General features: G+C 44.2%; 3 protein-coding genes and 1 pseudogene across 11 annotated transcripts in view; 3 read left to right on the top strand and 1 right to left on the bottom strand.

The window, feature by feature from the left end:
* Positions 1-2811, top strand: part of CFLAR (CASP8 and FADD like apoptosis regulator) — a 41517-nt gene extending 38706 nt beyond the window's left edge. For 6 of the 8 annotated variants that reach the window (XM_032278684.1, XM_032278683.1, XM_032278678.1 and 3 more), the window contains one exon: positions 2337-2627. In XM_032278684.1, coding sequence (XP_032134575.1) covers positions 2337-2475 — 139 coding nt within the window. In that variant the 3' untranslated portion in view covers positions 2476-2627. Of the gene's footprint in view, positions 1-2336 lie in introns of all 8 variants that reach the window. The other 2 variants (XM_032278686.1, XM_032278680.1) reach the window with 2 other exon arrangements.
* On the bottom strand, positions 923-1182 carry LOC116551955 (annotated as a pseudogene).
* A 224-nt stretch (positions 2812-3035) lies between the features above and the next one.
* On the top strand, positions 3036-11878 carry LOC116552031. The gene is made up of 2 exons (XM_032278805.1): positions 3036-4565; positions 11788-11878. Exons 1-2 carry the CDS (start codon positions 4048-4050, stop codon positions 11876-11878), a joined length of 609 nt encoding a protein of 202 aa, XP_032134696.1. The 5' UTR covers positions 3036-4047.
* A 2769-nt stretch (positions 11879-14647) lies between these two features.
* Positions 14648-25328, top strand: part of CASP10 (caspase 10) — a 39923-nt gene continuing 29242 nt past the window's right edge. For both annotated transcript variants that reach the window (XM_032278674.1, XM_032278675.1), the window contains exons 1-3: positions 14648-15070; positions 18012-18353; positions 20240-20333. In XM_032278674.1, the coding sequence (XP_032134565.1) occupies positions 18019-18353; positions 20240-20333 (429 nt within the window). In that variant the 5' untranslated portion in view covers positions 14648-15070; positions 18012-18018. The remainder of the gene's footprint in view (positions 15071-18011; positions 18354-20239; positions 20334-25328) is intronic.

Raw genomic sequence — 25328 nt, 5'->3', positions numbered from 1 at the left:
GCCTGGCCTCAAGTGATCCACGCATCTTGGTGTCCCAAAGTGCTGAGATTACAGGTGTGAGCCACTGTGCCCAGACTTATTTTTATTAAAGCAATGTATAGTATTTATAGAAAAATCATAAAATATACCTAGGTGCTAAAAATAGAATGCCATAAGTAGTTGTAAGCTTACTGAAACTAATTTCTATTAATCAAATCTTGATGTATTGCCTTCCAGATCTTTTTTTACTTGATACCCACACAATCATATAGAAGTATGTCTTTTTTTTTGGTTTTTGTTTTTTTTTTTGAGATGGAGTCTTGCTCTGTTGCCCAGGCTGGAGTGCAGCGGTGTGATCTTGACTCACTGCAACCTCTGCCTCCGGGGTTCAAGTGATTCTTCTGCCTCAGACTCCTGAGTAGCTGGGATTACAGGTGTGCGCCACCATGCCCAGCTAATTTTCTTTTTTTGTATTTTTAGTAGAGATGGGGTTTCACCATGTTGGTCAGGCTGATCTCAAACTCCTGACCTTGTGATCCGCTTGCTTCAGCTTCCCAAAGTGTTGGCATTACAGGCATCAGCCACCACGCCCAGCTAGTTTGTTTTTTTGAGATGAAGTCTTGCTCTGTTGCCCAGGCTGGAGTGCAGTGGCGCATCTTGGCTCATTGCAACTTCTATCTCCCGGGTTCAAGCAATTTTCCTGCCTCAGCCTCCCGAATAGCTGGGACTATAGGCATGCACCTCCATGCTCTCCTAATTTTTGCATTTTTAGTAGAGATAGGATTTTACCATGTTGGCCAGCCTGGTCTCGAACTCCTGACCTCAAGTGATCCTCCTGCCTTGGCCTCCCAAAATGTTGGGATTACAGGTGCAAGCCACCATGCCCGGCCCAGAAGTATGTTTGTAAGCCCAGAGGGAATCATCATCTCTTATTTCTTTTTTATTTTGAATTAAAAATATGTTAATACAGTTCAAATCAACATGTCTGGCTCATTTCAGCTCCTTTATTGCCAAACCAGGGGACAAGGACTGCTTTAGTTTCTCTGCCTTCTCTTTTTCTGCGATAACCAAGGTATAAAGGTATTTGCTGCATCGAACTTTAAAGTTCACATTATCCCTGTTTTTCTTGATCTTGACAAATTTGACATCCTTTCACCTGGCTGTGAGCAGAAAGTCCTTGATTTCCTCAGTTTTTCAAGGCATGGAGATGAGGTACACAGGGAGAGGGCAAGGACCAGTCCCCTCAGGCCTGTGTATCACCTGGAAGACACTCGCAGCCTACCACTACTTTATAACCTGCTTTTAGTTTGTTTAACAGATCACAAACATTTTTGCATGTCAGTAGTCACATTTCTACAGCATCAGTTTAATGTCTGCACAACAGCCCATTGTAGAGCTATAGCTTAATTTACTTGATCAATCTTCAGTTGTTGGATAGTGTTTGCTTTCCTACCAAGTGAGTATTAAACATCCTTGCAGCTTAGTATTTGTTCTTATCCTTAATTGTTTTCATGGGGGACAATTCCTGGAAGTGGAATTACTGAGTCAAAGGACATGCATTTTTCAAGCCTTGGATGTATCTTACCAGATGTCCTGTAGGATGGTCATACCAGCTTTATAGGAGAGTAGCTGTGTCCCTGAATTCTCCCTGACACTGCATGCTCTTATATTTCCCTAAGTTTTGACAATTTGATAGGTGAAAAATGGTATCTGACTGTTCATGTCTGGAAGACTTCGTTATATAAACATTTTAAAAATGTTTATTGGCAAGAATACTTTTCTAAGAGCAACATCAGTGTCCTGGTATATCCATTTAAGCTGAATGAAGCCACCGTGTACCTCAAGTATAAGATTAACTGGCTTTTTTCAGTTGTGCCCTAATTACAGTTTAGAATGATGTTTCTGAGCCACCTGTCAAATGCATTCTGGTCTGTATCTCTGCGTACCCCAGGAATAAATCACATGGCCTTTACCTGGCCTTCTTAGTAGTGGCCCAGCAGGAAGCACGGGTTAGAGCAGGAGCCACTCAGCCTTCCAAGATAGATACTCCATGGACCAGTGATATTACTGGCCTTTTGAGCCCATCTTTATTTGTATAGATGATCCACATGGGTTATCATCTGGCTGATATATTTCCAGAATGAAACTCAGCTGCCCCTTGAAGGAGGAGGATGGTAGCCACCAGGCCAGAGCACTGCAAGTTAGTTTGGATCATTCGCTAAGCAGCTTGTGGTGCCTTTAGAAAGGAACAGTTTCAAAGAACTTTCACATCTGTTGGCTCATTTCACCCTAATGACAATCTGTCTTCTCTTTGATATTTGCGTGGCATTAAGTTTTGCCTTTCTTGTTTCCTCCAGAAAACGCCCACTCCTGGATCTCCACATTGAACTCAATAGCCACATGTATGATTGGAACAGCAGAGTTTCTACTAAGGAGAAATACTATGTCTGGCTGCAGCACACTCTGAGGAAGAAACTTATCCTCTCTTACACATAAGAAACCAAAAGGCCATGCACAGTGGCTCATGCTTGCAATCCCAGCACTTTGGGAGGCCAAGGAGGGCAGATCACTTCAGGTCAGGAGTTCAAGATCAGCCTGGCCAACATGGCAAAACGCTGTCTCTAATAAAAATACAAAAATTAGCTGGGTGTGGTGGTAGGTACCTGTAATCCAAGTTACTTGGGAGGCTGAGGCTGGAGGATCTTTTGAACCCAGGAGTTCAGGGTCATAGCATGTTATGATTGTGCCTATGAATAACCATTGCATACCACCCTGGGCAATATAGCAAGACCCCATCTCTTAAAAAAAAAAAAAAGGACAGGAACTATTTTAGTCCATGTATTAGTTTCTCTAGAGGAACAGAATTAATAGGATAGATGTGTATATAAAGGGGAGTTTATTAAGGAGTATTGACTCACACGATCACAAGGTTAGGTCCCACCATAGGCCATCTGCAAGCAAGGAAGCCAATCCAAGTCCCAAAGCTGAAGAACTTAGAGTCCAATGTTTGAGGGCAGGAAGCATTCAGCACAGGAGAAAGATGGAGGCCAGAAGACTAAGCCAGTTTAGTCTTTCTATGTTCTTCTGCCTGCTTTTATTCTGGCAGTGCTGGCAGCTGATTAGATGGTGCCTACCCAGATTGAGGATGGTCTGCCTTTCCCAGTCCACTGACTCAAACGTTAATCTTCTTTGCCAACATCCTCACAGACGCACCCAGGAACAGTACTTTGCATCCTTCTATCCAATCATGTTGATACTCAGTATTAACCATCACAGTCCATCTGGGCAATTATACCAAATTACCTTAGACCAGGTGACTGAAACAGCAGTTATTTCTCACAGTCGTGGAGGCGGGGATATACAACATCTAGGTGGTAGCAGATGTGGTATCTGGTAAGGCATGCTTCCAGGTCTTATCAGATGTTGGTCTTTTCATGTCCTCACATGGCAGAAAAAGACAGAGGAAGCAGGCTCTCATGTGTATCTTCCTTTTTTTTTTTGAGACAGAGTTTTGCTCTTGTTGCCCGGGCTGGAGTGCAATGGTGGATTTTGGCTCACTGCAACCTCCGCCTCCCTGGTTGAAGCGATTCTCCTGCCTCAGCCTCCCAGTGTGTATCTTCTTTAAGGGAACGAATCTCATTCATGAGGGCTCTACCCACACGACCTAATTACCTCCCAAAGGCCCCACCTTCTGATACGGTCACATTGGGGAAAATGTTTCCCTTTTGAATTTTGGGGGAACACAAACATTCAGTCTGTAATCATTTAATGGTCTTATGATTTAGAGGTTACTTGTTCTTTCACCTAGACCTCAAGTCGCATTTAACAGCTAATCGAGTATATCTTTCTCTGATTTGATAGTGTGACCTAAAAGGGGACCGTTGTTTAAAATATCATTAGAGTTGGCCTGTGCCACTGCCTGCCGCGCGCAGAGCCAGAGCCCGAGCCTGAGCCGCGCCAGGCCCCACGTGGGGCTCCTGGGCCTCGGCGGCAGGCAGGCGATGCTCCAGCGGCCTGACCAGCCATGGATGCCGAGGCAGGGGCCTGGAGGAGCTGACCGACGAGAAGATGGCAACGCTGGGCAAGGAAGAGCGGCGGGAGGAGGCGACGCGCCTGGCGGCACTGGTGCAGCGCGACCGCCTCGTGGAGGAGGTGAATCGGCAGCTGCAGGGCCACCTGGACGAGATCTGTCAGCTCAGGCAGCTCAATCGGCGCCTGCTGGAGAGAATCGTGAACTGCACGACCTCTGCTGCTTTGTGGACTGAAGCGCCAGCGCGGGCGGCGGGCGGCGGGCGGCGCGCGGCTCACCAGTGGAAGCTCTTTGGGACCCAAGCATCCCAGACCGTGTGGGAGGACCTGGGAAGTGTGCCAGAATACCGCTGTTTAAATGATTTTTTTTTTTTAAGTGGCAGGAACGGCCTTTATTGGCTGCAGCGTTGCTCACGATCCAAAAGCTTAAATGATCTTAAAAAATTATTTATTGGCCGGGCGCGGTGGCTCAAGCCTGTAATCCCAGCACTGTGGGAGGCTGAGGCGGGTGGATCACGAGGTCAAGACATCGAGACCATCCTGGTCAACATGGTAAAACCCCGTCTCTACTAAAAATACAAAAAAAAAAAAAAATTAGCTGGGCATGGTGGCGCGTGCCTGTAATCCCAGCGACTCAGGAGGCTGGGGCAGGAGAATTGCCTGAACCCGGGAGGCGGAGGTTGCGGTGAGCCGAGATCGCGCCATTGCACTCCAGCCTGGGTAACAAGAGCGAAACTCCGTCTCAAAAAAAAAAAAAAAAAAAAATTATCACGAGGTCAAAAATTATTTATTTATATTTCTTGAAGTTAGTTGTAACTGATGTGTATCGGTATGTGTTTTTGTGTGTATTTTGTCATGATTATGCAACAGAGACTGAAAAGTGTGAAAGAGAGTTTTCAGGAACGACAAGCAACTATACCTACTTTCCAAGTTATTTTGAGGCCGTGGTGGCGCACACCTATAATCTGAGTACTTTGGGAGGTGAAGCCGACGGATCACTTGAGCCCAGGAGTTCGAGACCAGCCTGGGCAATATAGCAAGGCTCCATCTCTATAAAAGAGTAAAAAAATAAGCTGGATGTGGTGGCATATTCCTATAGTCCCAGCTACTTGGGAGGCTGAAGTGGGAGGATCCTGTAAGCCCGGAGAGGTTGAGGTTGTGGTGAGCTGTGATCATACCACTGTACTTCAGCGTGAGAGACAGAGAACCTATCTCAGAATAAATAAATAAAAATAAAAATAAATAAATAAATAAATAAAACCACCAGCACCACAAACAACAACAAAAAGTTATTTTACACTTGTTTTCAGCGCAGGACTCCTGAGGGTATCTTTGTATTTAACACTGCATAGGGTTGCCAGTGGGAAGAAATGTGTATGCTTGGCCTCATGAACTGAAATTCAACGTCCCTTTGTGTTAAAAACTCTCAATAAACTAGGTATTGAGGAAAATATCTCAAAATAATAAGATCCATTTATGATAAACCCATAGCTAATATCATACTGAATGGGCAAAAGCAGGAAGCATTCCCCTTGAAAACTGGTACAAAACAAGAGTGCCCTGTCTGACTACTCCTATTCAACATTGTATTGGAAGTTTTGGCCAGGGCAATCAGGCAAGAGAAAGAAATAAAGGATATTCGAATAGGAAGAGAGGAAGTAAAACTGTTTGCAGAAAGCCCCACTGTCCCAGGGTGGAGGGCAGTGGCATGATCTTGGCTCACTGCAACCTCCACCTTCCGTGTTCAAGTGATTCTCCTGCTTCAGCCTCCCTAGTAGCTCAGATTACACGCACCTGCCACCATGCTCAGCTAATTTTTGTATTTTTAGTAGAGACAGTTTCACCATGTTGGCCAGTCGGGTCTCGAATTCCTGATCTCAGGCGATTGCTGTCTCAGCCTCCCAAAATGCTGGGATTACAGGCATGAGCTACTGTGCCCAGCATCAAATTCTTTCCCATTTTAAGATGTGGTTGTCTTTTTTTTTTTTTTTCTGAGATGGAGTCTCCCTCTGTTGCCCAGGCTGGAGTGCAGTGGTGTGATTTCAGCCCACTGCAACCTCAGCCTCCTGGGTTCAAGTGATTCTCCTGCCTTAGCCTCCCAAGTAACTGGGATTACAGGCATGAGCCACTGCACCCGATGGGTTATTTGACATTTTATTGTTGAGTTATAAGCATTCTTTTAAATATTCTGGATATTAGTTTCTTATTAGATACAATCTATGAATATATTCTCCCATTCTGTGAATTGTCTTCTCACTTTCTGGATACTATCCTTTACAGTACAAGTTTTAAATTTTGATGAAGTTCAATTGATCTCTGTTTTTTATGTTACTGCTTATGCTTTTGGTGTCATATCTAAGAAACCATTGTCTAAATCAATTGCCCATGAGGTGTTACACCTATGTTTTCTAGTTTTATGATTTTAGCTCTTTGACCCATTTTGTGTTATTTTTGTGTATGCAGTGTGAGATAAGGGTCCAACCTTATTCTTTTGCACGTAAATGGCCACTTGTCTCAGCATTACTTTTTGAAAATACTATTTTTTTCCCTATAGAATTATTTTATACTGATTACAAATCAACTAACTATAAAGGTTTATTTCTGGACTCTATTCTGTTGCTCTATCCTATGCTAGTACCACATTGTCTTGATTATTATAACTTTGTAGTAAGTTTTGAAATCCAGAAATGTAGTCCTCCAACTTTGCTCTTTTTTTTTTTTTTTTTTTTGTAGAGATGGGGTCTTGCTATGTTACATAGGCTGGTCTCAAACGCCTGGCCTCATGCAGTCTTCCCACCTCTGCCTCCCAAAGTGCTGAGGGGTGAGCCACTGCACCTGGCCTGTTCTTTTTCAAAATTGTTTGAGCTGTATTGGGTTTACATTTCCTAATTTTCATATAACTTTTAGGATTTGCTTGTCAAATTATGTTAAAAGGGCCTCTGGAGTTTTGATAGTGATCACACTGAATTTGAGGAGTTTGGTAGGACTAGTTTCCCAAGTCACAGACCCTGCTGATAAGACAGGATGTGGTAGAAAGGCAAACCCAAACCAGTCAAAGCCAAGATGGTGACAGAAGAGACCTCTGGGTACCCTGGCTGCTCATTCTATGCTAACTATAATCCATTAGCACACTAAAAGAAACTCGTACCAGCACCATGATAGTTTACAAATGCCATAGCAACTTTCAGAAGTTACCCTGTATGGTCGAAAAGGTCCAGACCTCCCCACCTCTTCTCTGGAAAACTCATTAATGATCCACCTCTTGTTTAGCATAATATAGTCAAGAAGCAATCATAAATATAGCCAGTCAGCAGACCAGCAGGGCTACTCTCCTTATGGGATAGCTATTTTATTCCTTTACTTTCTTAATAAACTTGCTTTCACTTTATTCAGTCAGCATGCTCTTGAATTCTTTCCTGAATCCACTTGGCCTCCTGGGCTGAGCCTCAACCTTGGGGTACTTTTGCCTGTAACAAACATATAAAGATAAGTTTGGCCGGGCATGGTGGCTCATACCTGTAATCCCAGCACTTTGGGAGGTGAGGAGGATGGATCACTTGAGCCAAGGACTTTGAGACCACTTTGGGCAACACAGCAAAACTCTGTCTCTACTAAAATTAAAAAAAATTAGCTGGGTATTAGCATGCACCTGTAATCCCGGCTACCTGGAAGGCTGAGGTGGGAGGATTGATTGAGCCTGGGAGACGGAGGTTTCAGAGGGCTGAGATCGTGACACTGTACTCCAGGCTGGGCAACAGAGTGAGACCCTGTCTCAAAATAAAATAAATTTGAGGTGTATTGCCGTCTTAACTGAACTTGTTACTGGTGGAAGGTATCCAAGCTACTGGTGGCGAATCTGCAGCAACCTCAATTCTCACCTCTTCAGAAGAAAGAATTCGCCTGAAGGGCATCAGGCAGAAAGAAAGACCCAGGCAAGTTTCAGGGCAGGAGCGAAAGTTTATTAAGCTTTAGGCTGGGCATGGTGGCTCTCGCTTGTAATTCCAGCACTTTGGGAGGCCGAGGCTGGTGGATTAGTTGAGATCAGGAGTTTGACTAACCTGGCCAACATGGTGAAACCCTGTCTCTACTAAAAATATAAAAATTATCCAGACGTGGTGCGTGCCTGTAGTCCCAGCTACTTGGGAGACTGAGGTAGACGAATCACTTGAACCTGGAAGGCAGAGGTTGCAGTGACCTGAGAAAGAATGTTTATTAAGCTTTAGAACAGTAAGGAAAGGAAAGAAAAGGAAAGTATAACTTGGAAGAGGGCCAGGTGGGTGAGCTGAGAAACCAAGTGCAGGGCTTGCCCTCTTGACTTGGGGTTTTTTATATAAGCTGGCATACTTCCAGGATCTTTCGTTACTTCTCCCAACTCCTGAGATCTTTTTGGGAAGCTGATGATCAGTTTCAGGTGTTTTCTATTAGGAGCCTACCTGTCCCTGGCACCACCTGTGTGACCAATTATTACTTTAGAGAAACATTTAACAACCACCTGACCATCACCTGATGATTCCCAACACTCTTGGTGCCTGTGGGGGAGCCCTCTCCCGCCTTGCTCAGACCTGACTAGCTACTCACTGTAACAAGCTCCTTCTTTGTATAAGTTGATATGGCAACATTTCTTGTCACTGGCTTCACTGTGAATTTTTACAGATGTGGCTAAGTCATATGTTTCCCATTTGAAAAATTATTTAGTCAAATACTGGCAGTTTCTTGCTGTTTTTTTGTCCTAGAAAGAACAAACTTACCTCGAAGTGAAAGACCTTGCTGCTTTTATTTTTTGGATCTTTTTCAAGGAGCATTAAAACTGTTTTACTCAGGCCAGTGCCGTGGCTCATGCCTGTAATCCCAGCACTTTGGGAGGTTGAGGTAGGAGGATTGCTTGAGCCCAGGAGCTCAAGATCAGGCTGGGCAAAGAAATGAAACCCAGTCTCTATAAAAACATTAAAAAATTTTTGCTGGGCACGGTGGGACATGCCTTTAGTTCCAGCTACTCTGGAGGCTGAGGTGGGAGGGTCACTTGAGCCCTGGAGTGAACTATGATCTTGTCACTGCACTCCAGCCTGGGCGATACAACAAAACCCTGTCTCAAGAAAAACCCACAAATATATATATATATATCGTGGTTTTTATATACTACATTTTAAATTTATTGATATATAGCATATTTTAAATTTATATATTTTAAATATATTTATATAATATGCAATGTGTTATATATAATTTTTATAATATATAATATATATTTTAAGTTCAAATATATATTATTGATATATATAATAAACATTACTCATTTTTTCTTTATTTTTTTTTGAGATGAAATTTCACTCTTGTTGCCCCAGCTGGAATGCAATGGTGTGATCTTGGCTCACTGCAACCTCCACCTCCAAGGTTCAGGAGATTCTCCTGCCTCAGCCTCCTGAGTAGCTGGGATTACAGGCACCCATCACCACACCCGGTAAATTTTTTTTGTATTTTTTGTAGAGACAGGGTTTCACCATGTTGGCCAGGCTGGTCTCAAACTCCTAGCCTTAGGTGATCTGCCTGCATCGGCCTCCCCAAATGCTGGGATTACAGGCATGAGCCTCCACCCCTCTCCCACGTTACTCAATTTAATCACATCCACCTAGTTCCCTTGCCAACCTATCGCTATTGCTAATTTAACTTTTAGGAACTACTGCCATCTTGCGGAACTTTGAGGTTTTGCCATCCCAGAATTTCCTAGCGACTCTGTTCCATTATGTAGCATAGAGAACACAAAATGAGTCACTTTTTTTTTTTTGAGATGGGATCTTGCTATCTTGCTATGTTGTCCAAACTGGTCTTCAACTCCTAGGCTCAAGTGATCTTCCCACCTCAGCCTCCTCAGTAGCTAGGACTATAGGAGCATACTACCACACTGCCCAGGTCTGGTTGCATTTTACTTGCTATCATCTCCTTCCTGTTGACTATTTGGAAATCTCTGATGGGATCTTTGACAGAAAAAGTCTACTCCTTCAGACCTTAGTTTCATTGTATGCCCATATGCCACATAAGACAGTTCTGGGAAGGTCTGGAATGTGTGGATAAAGGTGATGGCAGTGGCTGCTGACATCATGCTGGCTGCAACAGGGAGGCACTGCTTGGGCTACACACTCCATGGAGCTGGTGGATGCCCCCCACCTTCTGAGTTGGAACAGGAGCTCCTTGGGTACTGCTGCAGCTGCCCAAACCCAGCCACCTAGACTGCAGCTGTGGATCTCAGCCTCCCTGTGCTCTTGGATGAGGGCTGGGAGCAGACAGGGTCTGCCTTCCCGGGTGTGGCTGCAGCCACCCTCCTAGGTGCAGGACCCGGGCTTCTCTGCAGCCTGCATCCTGAGGGTCCCAGGAAGGACCTCTACCACCTCATCCCTGCAGGCTTGGGGGTGTCTGCTCCCACTGCCTGGCCTCTCTCTGCTCCTGGCAACTGCTCCGATCTTGGAGCAGGGTGGAGGCAAAATCCTAGGGCCTTGAGTGGCAGCGGGAGGCAGACAGAGTCCTGGGAGGAAGGGGGCAGGTCCCCAGTAAGTCCCTACCTTCAGGCCAGGGAGGGCCTGAAGGCTGGTGGTGGGGCTTCCAGTCCAGCGAACTGGAGTGGGGACTTGTGGTGCTTCCTCCAGGGGCCTACGGATCGATCAGCAGCCACTTCCTCCCCTCTGAGGTCCATAAAAGCCCTGGGCTTAGCCAGAGCAGGGCAGAGGATGGCCAGAGGACTAAGAGGGCTGAGAGGTGATGGGATGACCAGCTGCAGAGAGGAGTACTCTCTGCTGATAGCTGGAGAAAATGGGATGGCCAGCTGCAGAGAGGAGCTACCTTTTCCACTGAGAGCTGTAGAGACAACCTGCTGGCAGAGAGGGGCCACCCTCTCCAGGGCCTCCTCTGCACTGAGAACTGAGCAGTGAACAGACAACCTGCCTACAGAATGGAGCTACCTACTGAGGGTCTCCTCTGAGCTGTTCTAACACTAAATAAAGCTCTTCTCCGTCTTGTTCACCCTTCACTTGTCTGTGTACCTCATTCTTCCTGGATGTGGGCCAGAACTCGGGCAAAGACGCTGTAGCCATAGAAGTTTTTTCTGGCCGGAAAATTGACAACCCAAAGATTCTGTACCAAAGGTATGGAGCAAAGTGGGGTAAGGAAGTCCTGGAGGTTGGGGTTGTCAAATCTAGAGGACCTGCTACTTGAAGACCTTCTGAAGGACCCTCATTGTTTGGAGTGGAGGTTTCAGCACTCAGAGCTCTTCTCTAGCCAGTATATTCCTTCCTCCTCTTCCATTGCTTATGCCAATCCTTTAGTACAGGAGTCACTATTCTTTAAAGTCTATCTGAACAGAAGGTAGGGAACTTGGACCAGAGACTGGATGTAAAGGAAAGCCAACCACTGCTACCACTACTGGCTCCTAACGTGGAACTAAAGCAGTCACTGACATCCACCTCTCCAAAAGGCCATCAGGATTTTGATTGGCTCTTCATGTGGACTCAGTAGACTGCAACCAATCAGGAAAGAGATTGTAAGATGTGTTTATTCTACCACCATCAACATGCCCTCAGTAACTGTGTGTAGGAGCAAGTAGAAAATACCCAATACCAACATCTGCACTGCACACCACCTCCCTTCTGTAACCTGATTCAAATATTTCCCTGGACTACTGGGATAAAAGTTTCAGTTTTACTTCCTGGGTCTGTATTCTGCCTTTACCTTCCAGGCCTAGATCAAATACCACTCCCTCTAAGGAATGCCTGACTGGATTGTCCCTTGTAGCACCGAAGTGAAGCCTCCCTGCTGCATTGCCACCCTCTGCCCACACTTACAGATGCTACATGATGTCATACTGACATTCGGGCAGCGGTAGCCCGGGGATCAAGAGCAAGGGGTTTGGAGTCAGAGAGACCCGTGTTTGAGCCCTGAATTCCTGTTTGTAGCTTTGAGATGGTGGCAAGATTCCTTGTCTCTCTGAATCTGGGTTTCCCCATCTATTGAATGTGCATAATAATGCCAACTGAGGATGGGAGTTGTTATGAGTTCATCAGAGAAGGAGAAGTTGAGAAATGGTAGTACCAGTCATCATAGTTATTATGGAAAGCAGGCACTATGTTTTATTCACCTTGCTTTCCAATTGTGCCCAATTCAGGGCTTTGAATTGCCTGCTAAATATTTAATATTATTGAGTCAAAGTTGAAAGAGTTAACATATTTTATGAACAGGGTGAGAGAGAGTGATAGTTTCACTACATTGCGTCCCTAAATGGCCCAAGAAATGAATTTTTTTTTTTTTTTTGAGATAGAGTCTCACTCACTCTGCCCCCAGGCTAGAGTGCAATGGCACAGTCTTGGCTCACTGCAACCTCTGTCTCCCCAGTTCAAACGATTCTCCTGCCTCAGCCTCCCGAGTAGCTGGGATTATAGGCGTCAGCCACCATGCCTGTCTAATTTTTGTATTTTTACAAGAGACGGGTTTCACCATGTTGACCAGGCTGGTCTCGAACTCTTGACCTCAAGTGATCTGCCTGCCTCGGCCTCCCAAAGTGCTGAGATTACAGGTGTGAGCCATCCCCCCAGCCAGAAAGGAAATATTTATAATCAACTAAATAGAAGACCAAGACTTATGGCTCGTCTTTCTTTTTAAATTATTTTCCAGAAAATAATATTTATATTTTAATTCAAAGTAACTGCAAACTGGAAACCACAGGGTGAGCCCCAGGCTGGGACAAATAATTACTAGCCTGGGCCCAACAGAACAGGCAGAGAAGGTGGTCCCTACATGCTTTACGGTCAGTTCGGGCCCTCTCCTCACTCTGCTGCAGCATTCTAGGGGCAGGGCCCCACCCTGCCTGGGACTGGGGTAGTGAGTAACCCAGCCTACTGCACCCAGGCCCCCCTTTCCCAAGAAGAGTTTTTGTTTTGTTTTGTTTTTTTTGAGACAGAGTCTTTCTATGTTGCCTAGGCTGGAGGGCAATGGCATGATTTTGGCTCACTTTAACCTCTGCCTCCTAGGTTCAAGTGATTCTCCAGCCTCAGCCTCCTGAGTATCTGGGATTACAGGCATGTGCCACCACACCTGGCAAGTTTTATGTTTTTAGTAGAAATGGGGTTTCACCATAGTGGCCAGGCTGGTCTCGAACTCCTGACCTTAATCCATCAGCCCACCACAGCCTCCCAAAGTGCTGGGATTGCAGGTGTGAGCCACCGTGCCTGACCAGAACTTGTCTTTCACGGAAGTTCTCTGAATGATGACTAGGACATGGAAAGGACTTTTTAATACATTTGCTAATCAAAGCATAATAAATCTTACTTTTTTCCCCAGAGATAAAACATCTTTCTAAGACTGTGTACCTCTTTCCAGATCGCTGCATATTTGAGGTAGCTTAATTATAGTGTAGTGACTTTAAGCCAAACTTGCTGGTTTAAATCTTGACTCTCCCAGTAGCTCACTGTGTGACCTTGGGGAAATTACTTAACCTTTCCGTGTCTTAGTTTTCACATGTTAAAGCAGGAGTCATAGTAATAGTATTTTATCTTGGGGTGTTGTTGGGATGGTGAAATGAGTAAAAATTTGTAAATACCCTATGGCACATGGTAGTTGCAATGGAAGTGTGCAGTATTAGGCCGGGCATGGTGGCTCACGCCTGTAATCCCAGCACTTTGGGAGGGCGAGGCAGGTGGATCACAAGGTCAAGAGATTGAGACCATCCTGGCCAACATGGTGAAACCCCATCTCTACTAAAAAATACAAAAATTAGCTGGGTGTGATGGCGTGCATCTGTAGCCCCAGCTATTCAGGAGGCTGAGGCAGGAGAATCACTTGAACCCAGAGGCGGAGGTTGCAGTGAGCCAAGATCGCACCCCAGCCTGGTGATAGAGCAAGACTCCATCTCAAAAAAAGAACAAAAAGGAAGTTTTCAGTATTGTTTTATTAGAAATAACGTCTTCAAGGTCTCTCTTTTCTGCTGGTTTGAATGTGCTGTGCGAACACACACTGTCAGTTTTGTCTACCATTAATTGGTTGAGTCTCTTGCAGGTACCTCCAAATGGGCTTGTAATTCACCATCCCCACTTTTCTTTTTTTTCCCCTTTTCTTTTTATTTCTTAATTTCTCCCACAAAGACTGAAAGCAAATACCCACTTTTCTTTTATCGTTTAAAAATTTTATTTGTTGGCCGAGTCTGGTGGCTCATGTCTGTAATCCCAGCACTTTGGGAGGCCGTGGTGGGTGGATCACGAGGTCAGGAGTTCGAGACCAGCCTGGCTAACATGGTGAAACCCTGTCTCTACTAAAATACAAAAAAAATTAGCCTGGCTTAGTGGCATGTGCCTGTAATCCCAGCTACTTGGGAGGGTAAGGCAGGAGAATTGCTTGAACCCAGGAGGCAGAGGTTGCAGTGAGTGTAGATTGCACCATTGCACTCCAGCCGGGGTGACAGAGTGAGACTCAGTCTCAAAAAAAAAAAAAAAATTATTTGTTTATTTGCATGTGGACTAAGGAAAGGGTTAACTTGGCTTTATTTGAAAAGTTGAGTGTTTGGGGAAGGAGATGGTTAGAAAAATAGATGCTTCCCTTTCTTTTCTTTTCTTTTTTTTGTTTTGTTTTTATTCTTTTCCCACCAACTATAGATAGATTCCCTTACTGGCTTACCGAGAAAATGGAAATCCAAAGGAAAGCCTGGAGGGCTTCATGGCTTCCATGGGTTCATTTCTAGGAAGATTTTGCTTTACTTGGGGAAACCCCAAGCTCTACAGTGAGAAAGTTGTAAATTAGCCTTTAGGAGACGCTGTTTGTCAAAGTTATCTTAAGCCTGGAAAAGGGGAGGGAAAAAGCCAAATAAGCAGTGACGACATTGGCAGGAAATTAGTATCAGGCTACCCAGCCCAGAAGATCCAGTTTTCACTTAAATAGCCAGCAAGTCTTGAAGTCTCTTCCCATGAAATTGGGAGCTTCCTTGGACCTTGGAGCACATAGAGGATTCTACTTTCTTTAAAATTTTGTTTTCAGGCAATTTCCCTGAGAATCGTTTGCCTCCAGAGGATTGGTGGAGCTTGATCTGAAGGTATGTAATTAAATATGCCAGAGTCTCATGCTTGGATCTTTTCCTTTGCTTCATGGCTTCATGTGTAGAAACTTGCAAAAACTTGTCAGCAATGGTATTATTTCTGCTTAGATTTCTTTGCCATGCCTGGGAAAACAAAAGTTCAAAAATTCAGAAGCCTCCAACATAGCCTTTTACCAACAGAAATTTGTTAGTTCCTGGAGACAAAGTGTGGCAGACTCATTAAAACTAGACATTGGAATTGTCAAGAAACCACAAGGCCAATGTAAGATGTGGTAGAATAGAAACGTGTCTCCAAAAAACCACTCATTTGACCTCAGGGCTAGTAGCAGGGAAGATCTCCTGGATCATCACATTTAAAATAACATTTTTTGTTTCTTTTTTTTTTTTTTTGAGACAGAGTTTTGCTCTGTCTCAGCTCACTGCAACCTCTGCCTCCCGGGTTCAAGCAATTCTCCTGCCTCAGCCTCCCAAGTAGCTGAGATTACAGGCATGCACCACCATGCCCCGCTAATTTTTGTGTTTTTAGTAGAGACGGGTTTCACTATGTTGATCAGGCTGGTCTTGAACTCCTGACCTCAGGTGATCTGCCCACGTCGGCCTCCCAAAGTGTTGGGATTACAGGCGCGAGCCACCATTTTTTGTTTCTTTTAACACTGAAAGTAATAGGTACGTTCATGTATAAATAAAATTTGAGAAATTCAGTTGGAAGCCCAGAAGAAAATTTGTATTATCTATAATTATGCCATCTCGATATAACTACTCTTTGTTATGGAGGTTTTGATTTTTGCTATGTGTTTCTTCCTTCTTTCCTTCATTTATTTTTTTAATTGAGACGGAGTCTCGCTCTTTCACCAGGCTGGAGTACAGTGGCACAATCTTGGCTCACTGCAACTTCTATCTCCCAGATTCAAGCAATCCTCTCACCTCAGCTTCCTAAATAGCTGGGACCACAGGCACCACCACACCTGGCTAATTTTTGTATTTTTTAAGAGGCAGGGTTTTACCATGTTGCCCAGGCTTGTCCTAAACTCCTGGCCTCAAGTGATCCACCTGCCTCGGCCTCATGAAGTGCTCCTCTGATTATAATGAAATTTAGCACAGAGAATACTGTAGTTTATAAACTAGTCAGATGGAAACATTGACTCATGTAATTTTCAACTTCCTACACTGATTTGAGCAACTCTTGTCTAAAACCATTCTTTCCTTCTGAGGTCTAGCAGTTTTTTTCTTTGTTTTTTGAGACAGGGTCTCCCTCTGTCACCCAGGGTGGAGTGTAGTGGCGTGATCATGACTCACTGGACCCTCCACCCCCAGGGTTCAAATGATCCTTCTGCCTCAGCCTCCTGAGTAGTTGGGACCACAGGTGTGCACCACCATGTCTGGCTAATTTTTATATTTATTGTAGAGACAGAGTTTTACCGTGTTGCCCAGTCTGATCCCAAACTCCTGGCTGGGGTTATAGGTGTGAGCAACTGCACACTGCCTGTTCCTTCCTTTAGAAAGTAGTTTCCTGTTTCTAAAAATAGCCAAGCTCTGCAAAATGACTATATACCTCAAGTACTTATAGAATAAATAATATTACAATGAAAATGTTATCACTGCATTGCTCCTCTGATTATAATGAAATTTAGTATAGAGAATAGTGTAGTTTATAAACTTGTCAGATGGAAACATTTATTTACATAATTTTTCTTTTAGTGAAAACAAATGTATTAGATAAGTAAACAAAAGAATGGCTGCTCCATAGACAGAGCAGCCGACCCATGAAATTTTTAACTTCCTATACTGATTTGAAAAACTCTTGTCTAAAACCACCCATTCCTTCTGAGGTCTAGGATTTTTTTTTTTTTTTTTTTTTTTTTGGATAGAGTCTCACTCTGTCACTCAGGGTGGAGTGCAGTGGCACAATCATGGCTCACTGCAACTTCTGCCCCCCGGGCTCACATGATCCTTCCACCTTGGCCTCCTGAGTTGGGAGCACAGGCATGTACCACCATGCCCTGCTAATTTTTTGTATTCTTAGTGGAGACCAGGTCTTACCATGTTGCTCAGGCTTGAGGTCTAGATTCTGCCTTTCTTTTCTGTAAGATAGAGGCCTGTCCTCTTACAGATAGCAGTCTGAAGTGAAGACGTAACACACGTCCCTCATGGTCCCTTGCTGTCTTTGGGTTGATAGATAATTCAAAAGGATAATTCTGCCTCCCCTAGATTGCTTTGTTTCTAAAACTTTTCTTTTCTTTTTTTTTTTTGAGACAGAGTTTCACTCCTGTCATTCAGGCTGGAGTGCAATGGCATGATCTCGGCTCATTGCAACCTCTGTCTCCTGGGTTCAAGCGATTCTCCTGCCTCAGCCTCCTGAGTAGCAGGGATTACAGGCACCAACCACCATGCCTGGCGAATTTTATATTTTTAGTAGAGATGGGATTTCTCCATGTTGGTCAGGCTGGTCTCAAACTCCTGACCTCAGGTGATTCACCTGCCTCAGCCTCCCAAAGTACTGGGATTATAGGCATGAGCCACTGTGCCCAGCCTCTGTTTCTAAAACTTAAAGCATAGATCCAAGTGCTATTTCTGCCACTGGTGGAGATGAACGTAATGGCTCCAATCAGGCTGCCAGGCTTGAGAGAAATGGTGCTGTGTCCCTCCATCTTAACTTTCTCCCTCTGGGCACATTTTGATTTGGGAGAAATCAAGATGAATTGAATTTCAATATAAACTTCCTCCAAGCTTCCTAAAAAGTAACTTGTAAGTTTTGGGGCAAAGTTTTCTGGGCTGTTGGTTTTTGAAGTAGCCTCAAAGCAATTTTTATTTTTCAGTACTTCTAGGAAAGTCTAATGCCCAGAACGGAGGAGGCTGTGAGGAGGGGAGGGCCTGGGAAGTCAGGGTGCCATATGTCCTCACTCTCTAATGCCCTGCCTCACCTCTCTGTCTCTTTCAGGCTGACCATGAGCTCTCAAGGTCCACATTCAGATAAAAACTGTAAAGGGACCTTTCGTGAGAAGCTTCTGATTATTGGTTCAAACCTGGGAGTCGAAGATGTGGAGCACCTCAAGTTTCTCTGCATAGGCTTGGTCCCCCACAAGAAGCTGGAGAAGTCCAGCTCAGCCTCGGATGTTTTTGAACATCTCTTGGCAGAGGATCTGCTGAGTGACAGCGACCCCTTCTTCCTGGCGGAACTCCTCTATATCATAGGGCAGAAGAAGCTGCTGCAGTACCTCAACTACACCAAAGAGAAAGTGGAGCAGTTGCTGCCCGCCCAAAGAAGGGTCTCTCTGTTCAGGTGAGGACGCGTCTGCGGTGAAGATGGGAGGATCTCCCATCTAGTGTTCATTCTGGCCATTGGGTTTTGAAAGAAAGCTGCAGTTAAGATCTTTTGGTGGCTGGGTGAGGTGGCTCACGCCTGTAATCCCAGCACTTTGGGAGGCTGAGGTGGGCGGATCACGAGGTCAATAGATCAAGACCATCCTGGCCAACATGGTGAAACCCCGTCTCCACTAAAAATACAAAACTTAGCTGGGTGTGGTGGCATGCGCCTGTAGTCCCAGCTACTTGGGAGGCTGAAGCAGAAGAATCACTTGATCCTCCAGGAGGCGAGGTTGCAGTGAGCCAAGATTGCGCCTCTGCACTCTAGCCTGGCAACAGTGCGAGACTCCATCTCAAAAACAATATATATCTTTTGGTTATCTATCTTTTTGAATGATAAACCAGGAGGCTCTAAACCTCCTTCTCAGCCTCTGATGCTAATGAGATGAGAGGTGGGAGGTCAGAAAAGCTTCAAGACCAAGCTCTGGGTCTGGAGGTGGCTTCCCTTTGTTTTGCTTCTCACTAGCAGTGAAATCCATCTCAGTGTGGCCAAGCCTGCATTTTCCCTGGTTACCAGCCGCCACATGTGTGGATCTTCTCCCTCCTGGGATCCTCTGGTCTGTCTACCTATTTCACGGGGTCTTGAGAAGAGAGTAAGGCATATTTGGAGTGAAATAAGCAAGATTAAAAAAAGAGATGTGTTTCCGGGGTAGGAAGGGATGTCATTTATGCCATGTCTAGTTATAGATATTTATATATTTTTGGGTGGAAATCCAGAGAGGTAAAAATAGGCATTTTTCCCAAAGAGGTAAAATTTAGGCATTGGTCTTATCATGGATGACAGCGTTTTATTTTTATTATTAAACAGAGTCTTGCTCTGTCACCCAGGATGAAGTGAAGTAGCATGATCTCAGCTCACTGCAAACTTTGCTTCCTGGGTTCAAGCAATTCTCCTGCCTCAGCCTCCTGAGTAGCTGGGACTATAGGCACCCACCACGACACCAGGCTAATTTTTATATTTTTAGTAGAAAAAGGGTTTCCAACATGTTGGGCAGGCTGGTCTGGAACTCCTGGCCTCAAGTGATCTAGGCACCTCGGCCTCCCAAAGTGTTGGGATTACAGGCGTGAGCCACTGTGCCTGGCCGATGACAGTGTTTAAAATTGTTCACTGACATAGTGTCCAGATCAGAGAACCTCACGAAGAAGAGCCTTGGAGGGTGTTTTATGGTCTAGGTGATTAGAATACATTGAGCCTTAGCAGTGAAGCTGGCTCCCAGAACCTGAGCTGCCCTTGAGACAGTGAAAGGAATGATGAATTCCAGAAATCCATATTTCCATTCTGCTCACTAGACATCTGAAGGACCGTCTCTGACATGTAGGGGTGTTAGTATGTGGATGAAATACTCACTTTTTCTGATTGTGGATTATATAACTATCTCGAAGCTGGGATAGTTTTCTTCCCTTTTCAATATACAACCGACTGTACCTTGGCTGGCTTGGGGTCCTCTCTACCAAGTGTGTGTAAAGTAAGTCTGAATTTCTAGTTGGAATAAGGAGATGGGAGGGCATGTCAGAATTGTGTTTTATGCCTTTTTTAAAATATGCCTTGTTAGTGTGGTGAAAAACAGCACTAGACTTGGAATCAGAAGGCCTGCCTCTAATACTTACTTTGTTATCTTCATTTAAACAAGTCACTCAGAAACTGAAAGTTTTCATTGTTTGAATCTCTAAATGGGATTAATAATTGTCTACACACTGAGTTGATCATTCAAATGACAGAAAACATTTATGAAAACACTTGATTGATTATGGTGTCTTCTGCAAGTGTAAGGCTTTTTTTGTCATTTTGATTGTGTGTCTCAGAAACCTGCTCTACGAAGTGTCAGAAGGCATTGACAAAGAGAAATTAAAGGACATGATCTTCCTTCTTGGAGACTTGCTTCCCAAAACCGAAATGGTGAGTGGGTCATATAGAATGGGGTCTGTGTGAGCACTGTCTCAATCAATGATGAGGAAGATGCTGTAAAGGCTTTTTGGGGAGATTTATTTTTTGTGGGAGACAATATCATACAACGGTTAGGAACACTGACTTTGGTGTTAGGTGAGCCTAGATTCTGATCCTGATTTTGCTTCTAAACCCATGTTGTGAGGCCAATGACTGAACTTTTCTGAGTCTCTGTTTTCTTAGATGTAAAATTGTGGGCAATCATATGACTTCCTTCTAGGTCTGTTGGGAGAATTAGCTGAAACAATGTGCATGAAGCATTAGCATGAGGCCTATATTTGGCATAGCATACGGTAAATGCTCACTTCTGTTGGCATCCGCTGTGGGTTTCTTTTTGTTTGTTTTGAGGCGGAGTCTTGTTCTGTTGCTCACGCTGGAGTGCAGAGGCACAGTCTCGGCTCACTGCAACCTCTGCCTCCTGGGTTCAAGCTATTCTCCTGCCTCAGCCTCCCCAGTAGTTGGGATTACAGGCACGCACCACCATGTCCAGCTAATTTTTGTATTTTTAGTAGAGATGAGATTTCACCATTTTGGCCAGGCTGGTCTCGAACTCCTGACCTTGTGATCTGCCCACCTCAGCCTCCCAAAGTACTGGGAATACAGGCGTGAGCCACTGTCCTGGCCCATCCACTGTGTTTTATGATGTAAAAAGGTTTTTACACATGAGGAAATGCAGAAGTGGTAAACAATGGCAGAGTGGAAATTATTTCTTCATCCTTTTACTTTAGATCAGGTTTTGAAAGGAGCCTGAGTGTCTCTTTTAGTGGACTCTGCAGTTTCTCTCAGGTAGAATTTCTGTGAAAATCAAATGAGACAAATGTTTGAGGATGTGCTTTGTAAAGGGCTGTACAGGTGCTTTGAGTCAATTGTAATATTTTTAATATTAATATAACTGCTATCTGCTAATATTGCTGTATTGGTCACATTTAAGGGCAGAGAAGTAGCTCTTCTGGGCCTCAAAACTTTATATATGTTTTTGCTTTTGACTTTAGTAACAACTTGTGATGAGCAAGTTAGTTAATTTGGGAAGGGGGCAATTTTCAAATTTTATCCTACAGCATTAACTTGTTATTCAACTGCTATTTTTGTTAGATTTTAGGTTGACTAATGTTTTAAAATTCAAAAGAATACATATAACATGTATGGAAGTTATGAAATGTAATACAAAAATAAGCTGGGCTTAGTGATATGTATCTGTAGTCGCAGCTACTCGGGAGGCTGAGGTGGGAGACTTGCTTGAGCCAGGGAGGTTGAGGCTGCAGTGAGCTGTGATTGCACCACTGCGCTCCAGCCTGGGTGATAGAGCAAGACCCTGTCTCCAAAAAAAGGGAAACAAAATAATAAAGTGAACAGCCATAAACCCACCATCAAACTTCTTTTTGTAAATTTTTTTAAAATTTAATTTAATTTTTTTTGAGATAAGAGTCTCACTCTGTTGCCCAGGGGGGATGCAGTGACACGATCTCGACTCACTGCAACCTCCACCTCCCAGGTTCAAGGGATGCTCCAGCCTCAGCCTCCCAAGTAGCTGGGACTACAGGCGCATGCCACCATGGCTGGCTAATTTTTGTGTTTTTAGTAGAGACGGGGTTTCACCATGTTGGCCAAGCTGGTCTCGAACTCCTGACCTCAAGTGATCTGCCCACGTGGGCCTCCCAAAGTGCTGGGATTATAGGTGTGAGCCACCACCCCTGGCCACCTTTCAACTTCTGAATGAAAACATCAAAAGCCTGCATATATATTGTTCCCAGATTAACTGATATTATTGACAAATAGCTTGAAATAAAATCACTGTGGAATGAGAAGCTGTTTTACATGTAGTAGATACAATGAGAACTATTTAATAATTTATTAAATATGTTTCCTGGTGTCAGGCCTGTAGGTCTGGGAAAGTTAATAATGTCTGAGGTAAAACCTTTGAGTCATTTTTTCCTCTTTTTTAGAGCCCTCAGGGATTTCAGCCTCTTGTGTTCTTCTGATTGGTCACCACTTCTCTACCTGTTGGGGTTCCTTTCTCCAAAGATTGGCTGTGAGGATCCTTGGGGGTGGGAACTGAGTTTTACCCATTGTTAAATTCCAGGACCTTTCATAATCTATTACGAAATGGTGCTTAGGTGATCTGAATGAACGCATGAATGAAAGGGACGATGTTTCTCTTCCTTTATTTCTCAGAAAGCTGCCTGAACCCTTTCTATTTGTGGGAGTTTATAATGAATAATTAGGGGATTGGCAGGATGAACACAGTGGGGTTTATAACGTTCTCATAGTTGTGGTCCCTTGTCAGAATCTACTAATTTCCTACTTAGATGGCCCCTGGAAGTTCTGTGCTTTTTCATTGGCATGCCTCTGTTTATCTTTTTATTGTTAAAAATTAAACAAAAAGAAAAACAGGCTGGGCACAGTGGCTCATACCTGTAATCCCAGCACTTTGGAAGACCGAGGTGAGAGGATTGCTTAAGGCCAGGAGTTTGAGACCAGCCTGGGCAACATAGTGAGACCTTGTCTCTACAAAAAAAAAATTACGCCTGGTGTGGTGGTGCACGTCTATAGTCCCAGTTACTCTAGAGGCTGAGGTGGGAGAATCACTTGAATCCAGGAGGTCGAGGCTTCACTGAGCTATGGTCACACCACTATACTCCAGCCTGCACGGAAGAGTGAAACCTTCTCTCAAAAAAACCCCCAAAAACCCAACCAACAAAACACGGGCACAGAAAATGACACAAAACAAATACACAGCTTAATGTATTATTATAAGGCTAATATCCTTGAAACCCTCACCCAGATCAAGAAGTTCAATTTTGTGTTTTAGCAAAATGCAGAATGACATTGTATAATGTGTCATCTGAATTTTCTCTATGTTCTTTTATGCTGCGTGTTTTCAAAACAAATTAATAGACAGTAATTTAAAAAGTGAAGAAAAAGAGGAAAAGAAAAAGGAAAAAAGAAACAGAATTTTGTTAACTACTTTAGAAAGCTCTCTATTTACCCAATCCCAGTCACGGCCCCTTCTTGGCCCCTAGAACTGACTGCTGTCCTGGCTTTTAAGGAACTGCATTATTCTGATGTGTTTCTTTATGGTTTTATCACTTAACTGGGCTTCCCTAGACCTCAAATATACTTTTGTTCAGTCCTTCCTTCCTTCCTTCCTTCCTTCCTTCCTTCCTTCCTTCCTTCCTTCCTTCCTTCCTTCCTTCCTTCCTTCCTTCCTCCCTTCCTCTCTTTCTTTCTTTTTCTTGAGATGGTCTGTGATGATGTGATCTTGGGTCACTGCAACTTCTGCCTCCTGGGTTCAAGTGATTCTCCTGCCTCAGCCTCCCAGTTAGTTGGGATTACAGGTGCCCGCCACATCTGGCTAATTTTTGTATTTTTAGTAGAGACAGGGTTTCACCATGTTGGCCAAGCTGGTCTCAAACTCCTGACCTCAGGTGATCTGTCCACCTCAGCCTCCCAAAGTGCTGGGATTACGTGAGCCATGCGCCTGGCCTTGTCCAGTTTTTCTTTCAAGTGTCTTTTAATCTATAGGTTAGATTTCCTCCCTGCCCCCAAATCTCTTTCTTTTTCTTAAAATGTATCTGTTGAAGAACCTCTCGGCAGTTGGCCTGTGGAGTTTCTCCCAGGCTGGGTTTTGCTGATTGCACACTTGTGGTACAAGTTCCTCTGTCCTCTGCGTTTCCTGCAGACTGGCAGCTGAATCCAGAGTTTCATCAGATTCAGGTCAGATTTGTTTGGCAGGATTATAGGTAGTCTTGTTTTTTCATCAGGAGGTACCTGAGTTTCTCTCTCTCTTCGATATTAGCAACTGTTTTATATATTGAATTTTTAGGGGTTGCAAAAATGGAGATATTAGAATTCTTTTTTTTTTTTTTTTTTTTTTTTGAGACAGAGTCTTGCTCTTGTCACCTAGGGTGGAGTGCAATGGCACGATCTTGGTTCACTACACCCTCTGCCTCCTGGGTTCAAGTGATTCTTTTCCAAGTAGCTGGAATTACAGGTGTGTGTCACCATGCCCAGCTAACCTTTTGTATTTTTAGTAGAGATGGGGTTTCACCTTGTTGGCCAGGCTGGTCTCAAACTCCTGACCTCAGGTGATCTACCCGTTTCAGCCTTCCAAAGTGCTGGGATTACAGGCCTGAGCCACTGCACCCAGCCAGATATTAGAATTCTATCATTTCGTTTTCCCCTCATCTACTATTTGGTTACCCAGTGATACAGCTTATATGTAAATCCTTGATTCTTTTAGTTATCCAGTTTTCTTTTTTTTCTTTTTAATGAGACAGAGCCTCACTCAGTCACCCAGACTGGAGTGCAGTGGTGTGATCTTGGTTCGCTGCAACCTCTGCCTCCTGGGTTCAAGTGATTTCCCTTCCTCAGTTTCCTGAATATCTAGGATTACAAGCATTACCACCATGCCTGGCTAATTTTTGTATTTTTAGTAGAAATGGGGTTTCATTATGTTGGCCAGGCTGGACTCAAACTTTTGTCCTCAGCCTCCCAAAGTGCTGGGAATACAGGCGTGAACCGCTGTGCTCCATCTAGTTATCCAGGTTTTAAGTTAATTGGTTTCTTATCATTCTCTGCAGGTGACCCACTACAAAATAGATATAAATTTAAACTCATGGATTAAACATATATGAGGTGTTTCAATCTATTGCAATTATTATCCTTACTGAAGTTCAAATTGAGGCTAGGCATGGTGGCTCATGCCTGTAATCCCAGCAATTTGGGAGGCCGAGACAGACAGGTCCCTTGAGCCTCAGGAGTTTGAGACTAGACTGGGCAACATGACAAAACCCGGTCTCTACAAAAAATACAAAAATTAGCCGGACGTGATTCCCAGCTTCTCAGGAGGCTGGTGTGAAAGGATCACTTGAGCCCAGAGAAGAAGTCAAGCCTGCAGTGAGCAATGGTTGTGCTATGGCACTCCAGCCTGGGCAACAGAGTGAGACC

Source organism: Sapajus apella, unplaced genomic scaffold, assembly GCF_009761245.1.
Source record: "Sapajus apella isolate SASKATOON/1434 unplaced genomic scaffold, GSC_monkey_1.0 scaffold10, whole genome shotgun sequence".
NCBI classification, from domain to species: Eukaryota; Metazoa; Chordata; class Mammalia; order Primates; family Cebidae; genus Sapajus; species Sapajus apella.
This window is presented reverse-complemented; position numbering and strand designations above follow the sequence as displayed.

What these genes read in the sequence shown, in the direction of transcription:
- LOC116552031 (XM_032278805.1), top strand. Translation starts at nt 4,048, where the DNA reads ATGGCAACGCTGGGCAAGGAAGAGCGGCGGGAGGAGGCGACGCGCCTG. An exon ending in ATCCTGGTCAACATGGTAAA is followed by an intron (nt 4,566 to 11,787) that starts ACCCCGTCTCTA and finishes TGTCCCTTGTAG; the next exon opens with CACCGAAGTGAAGCCTCCCT.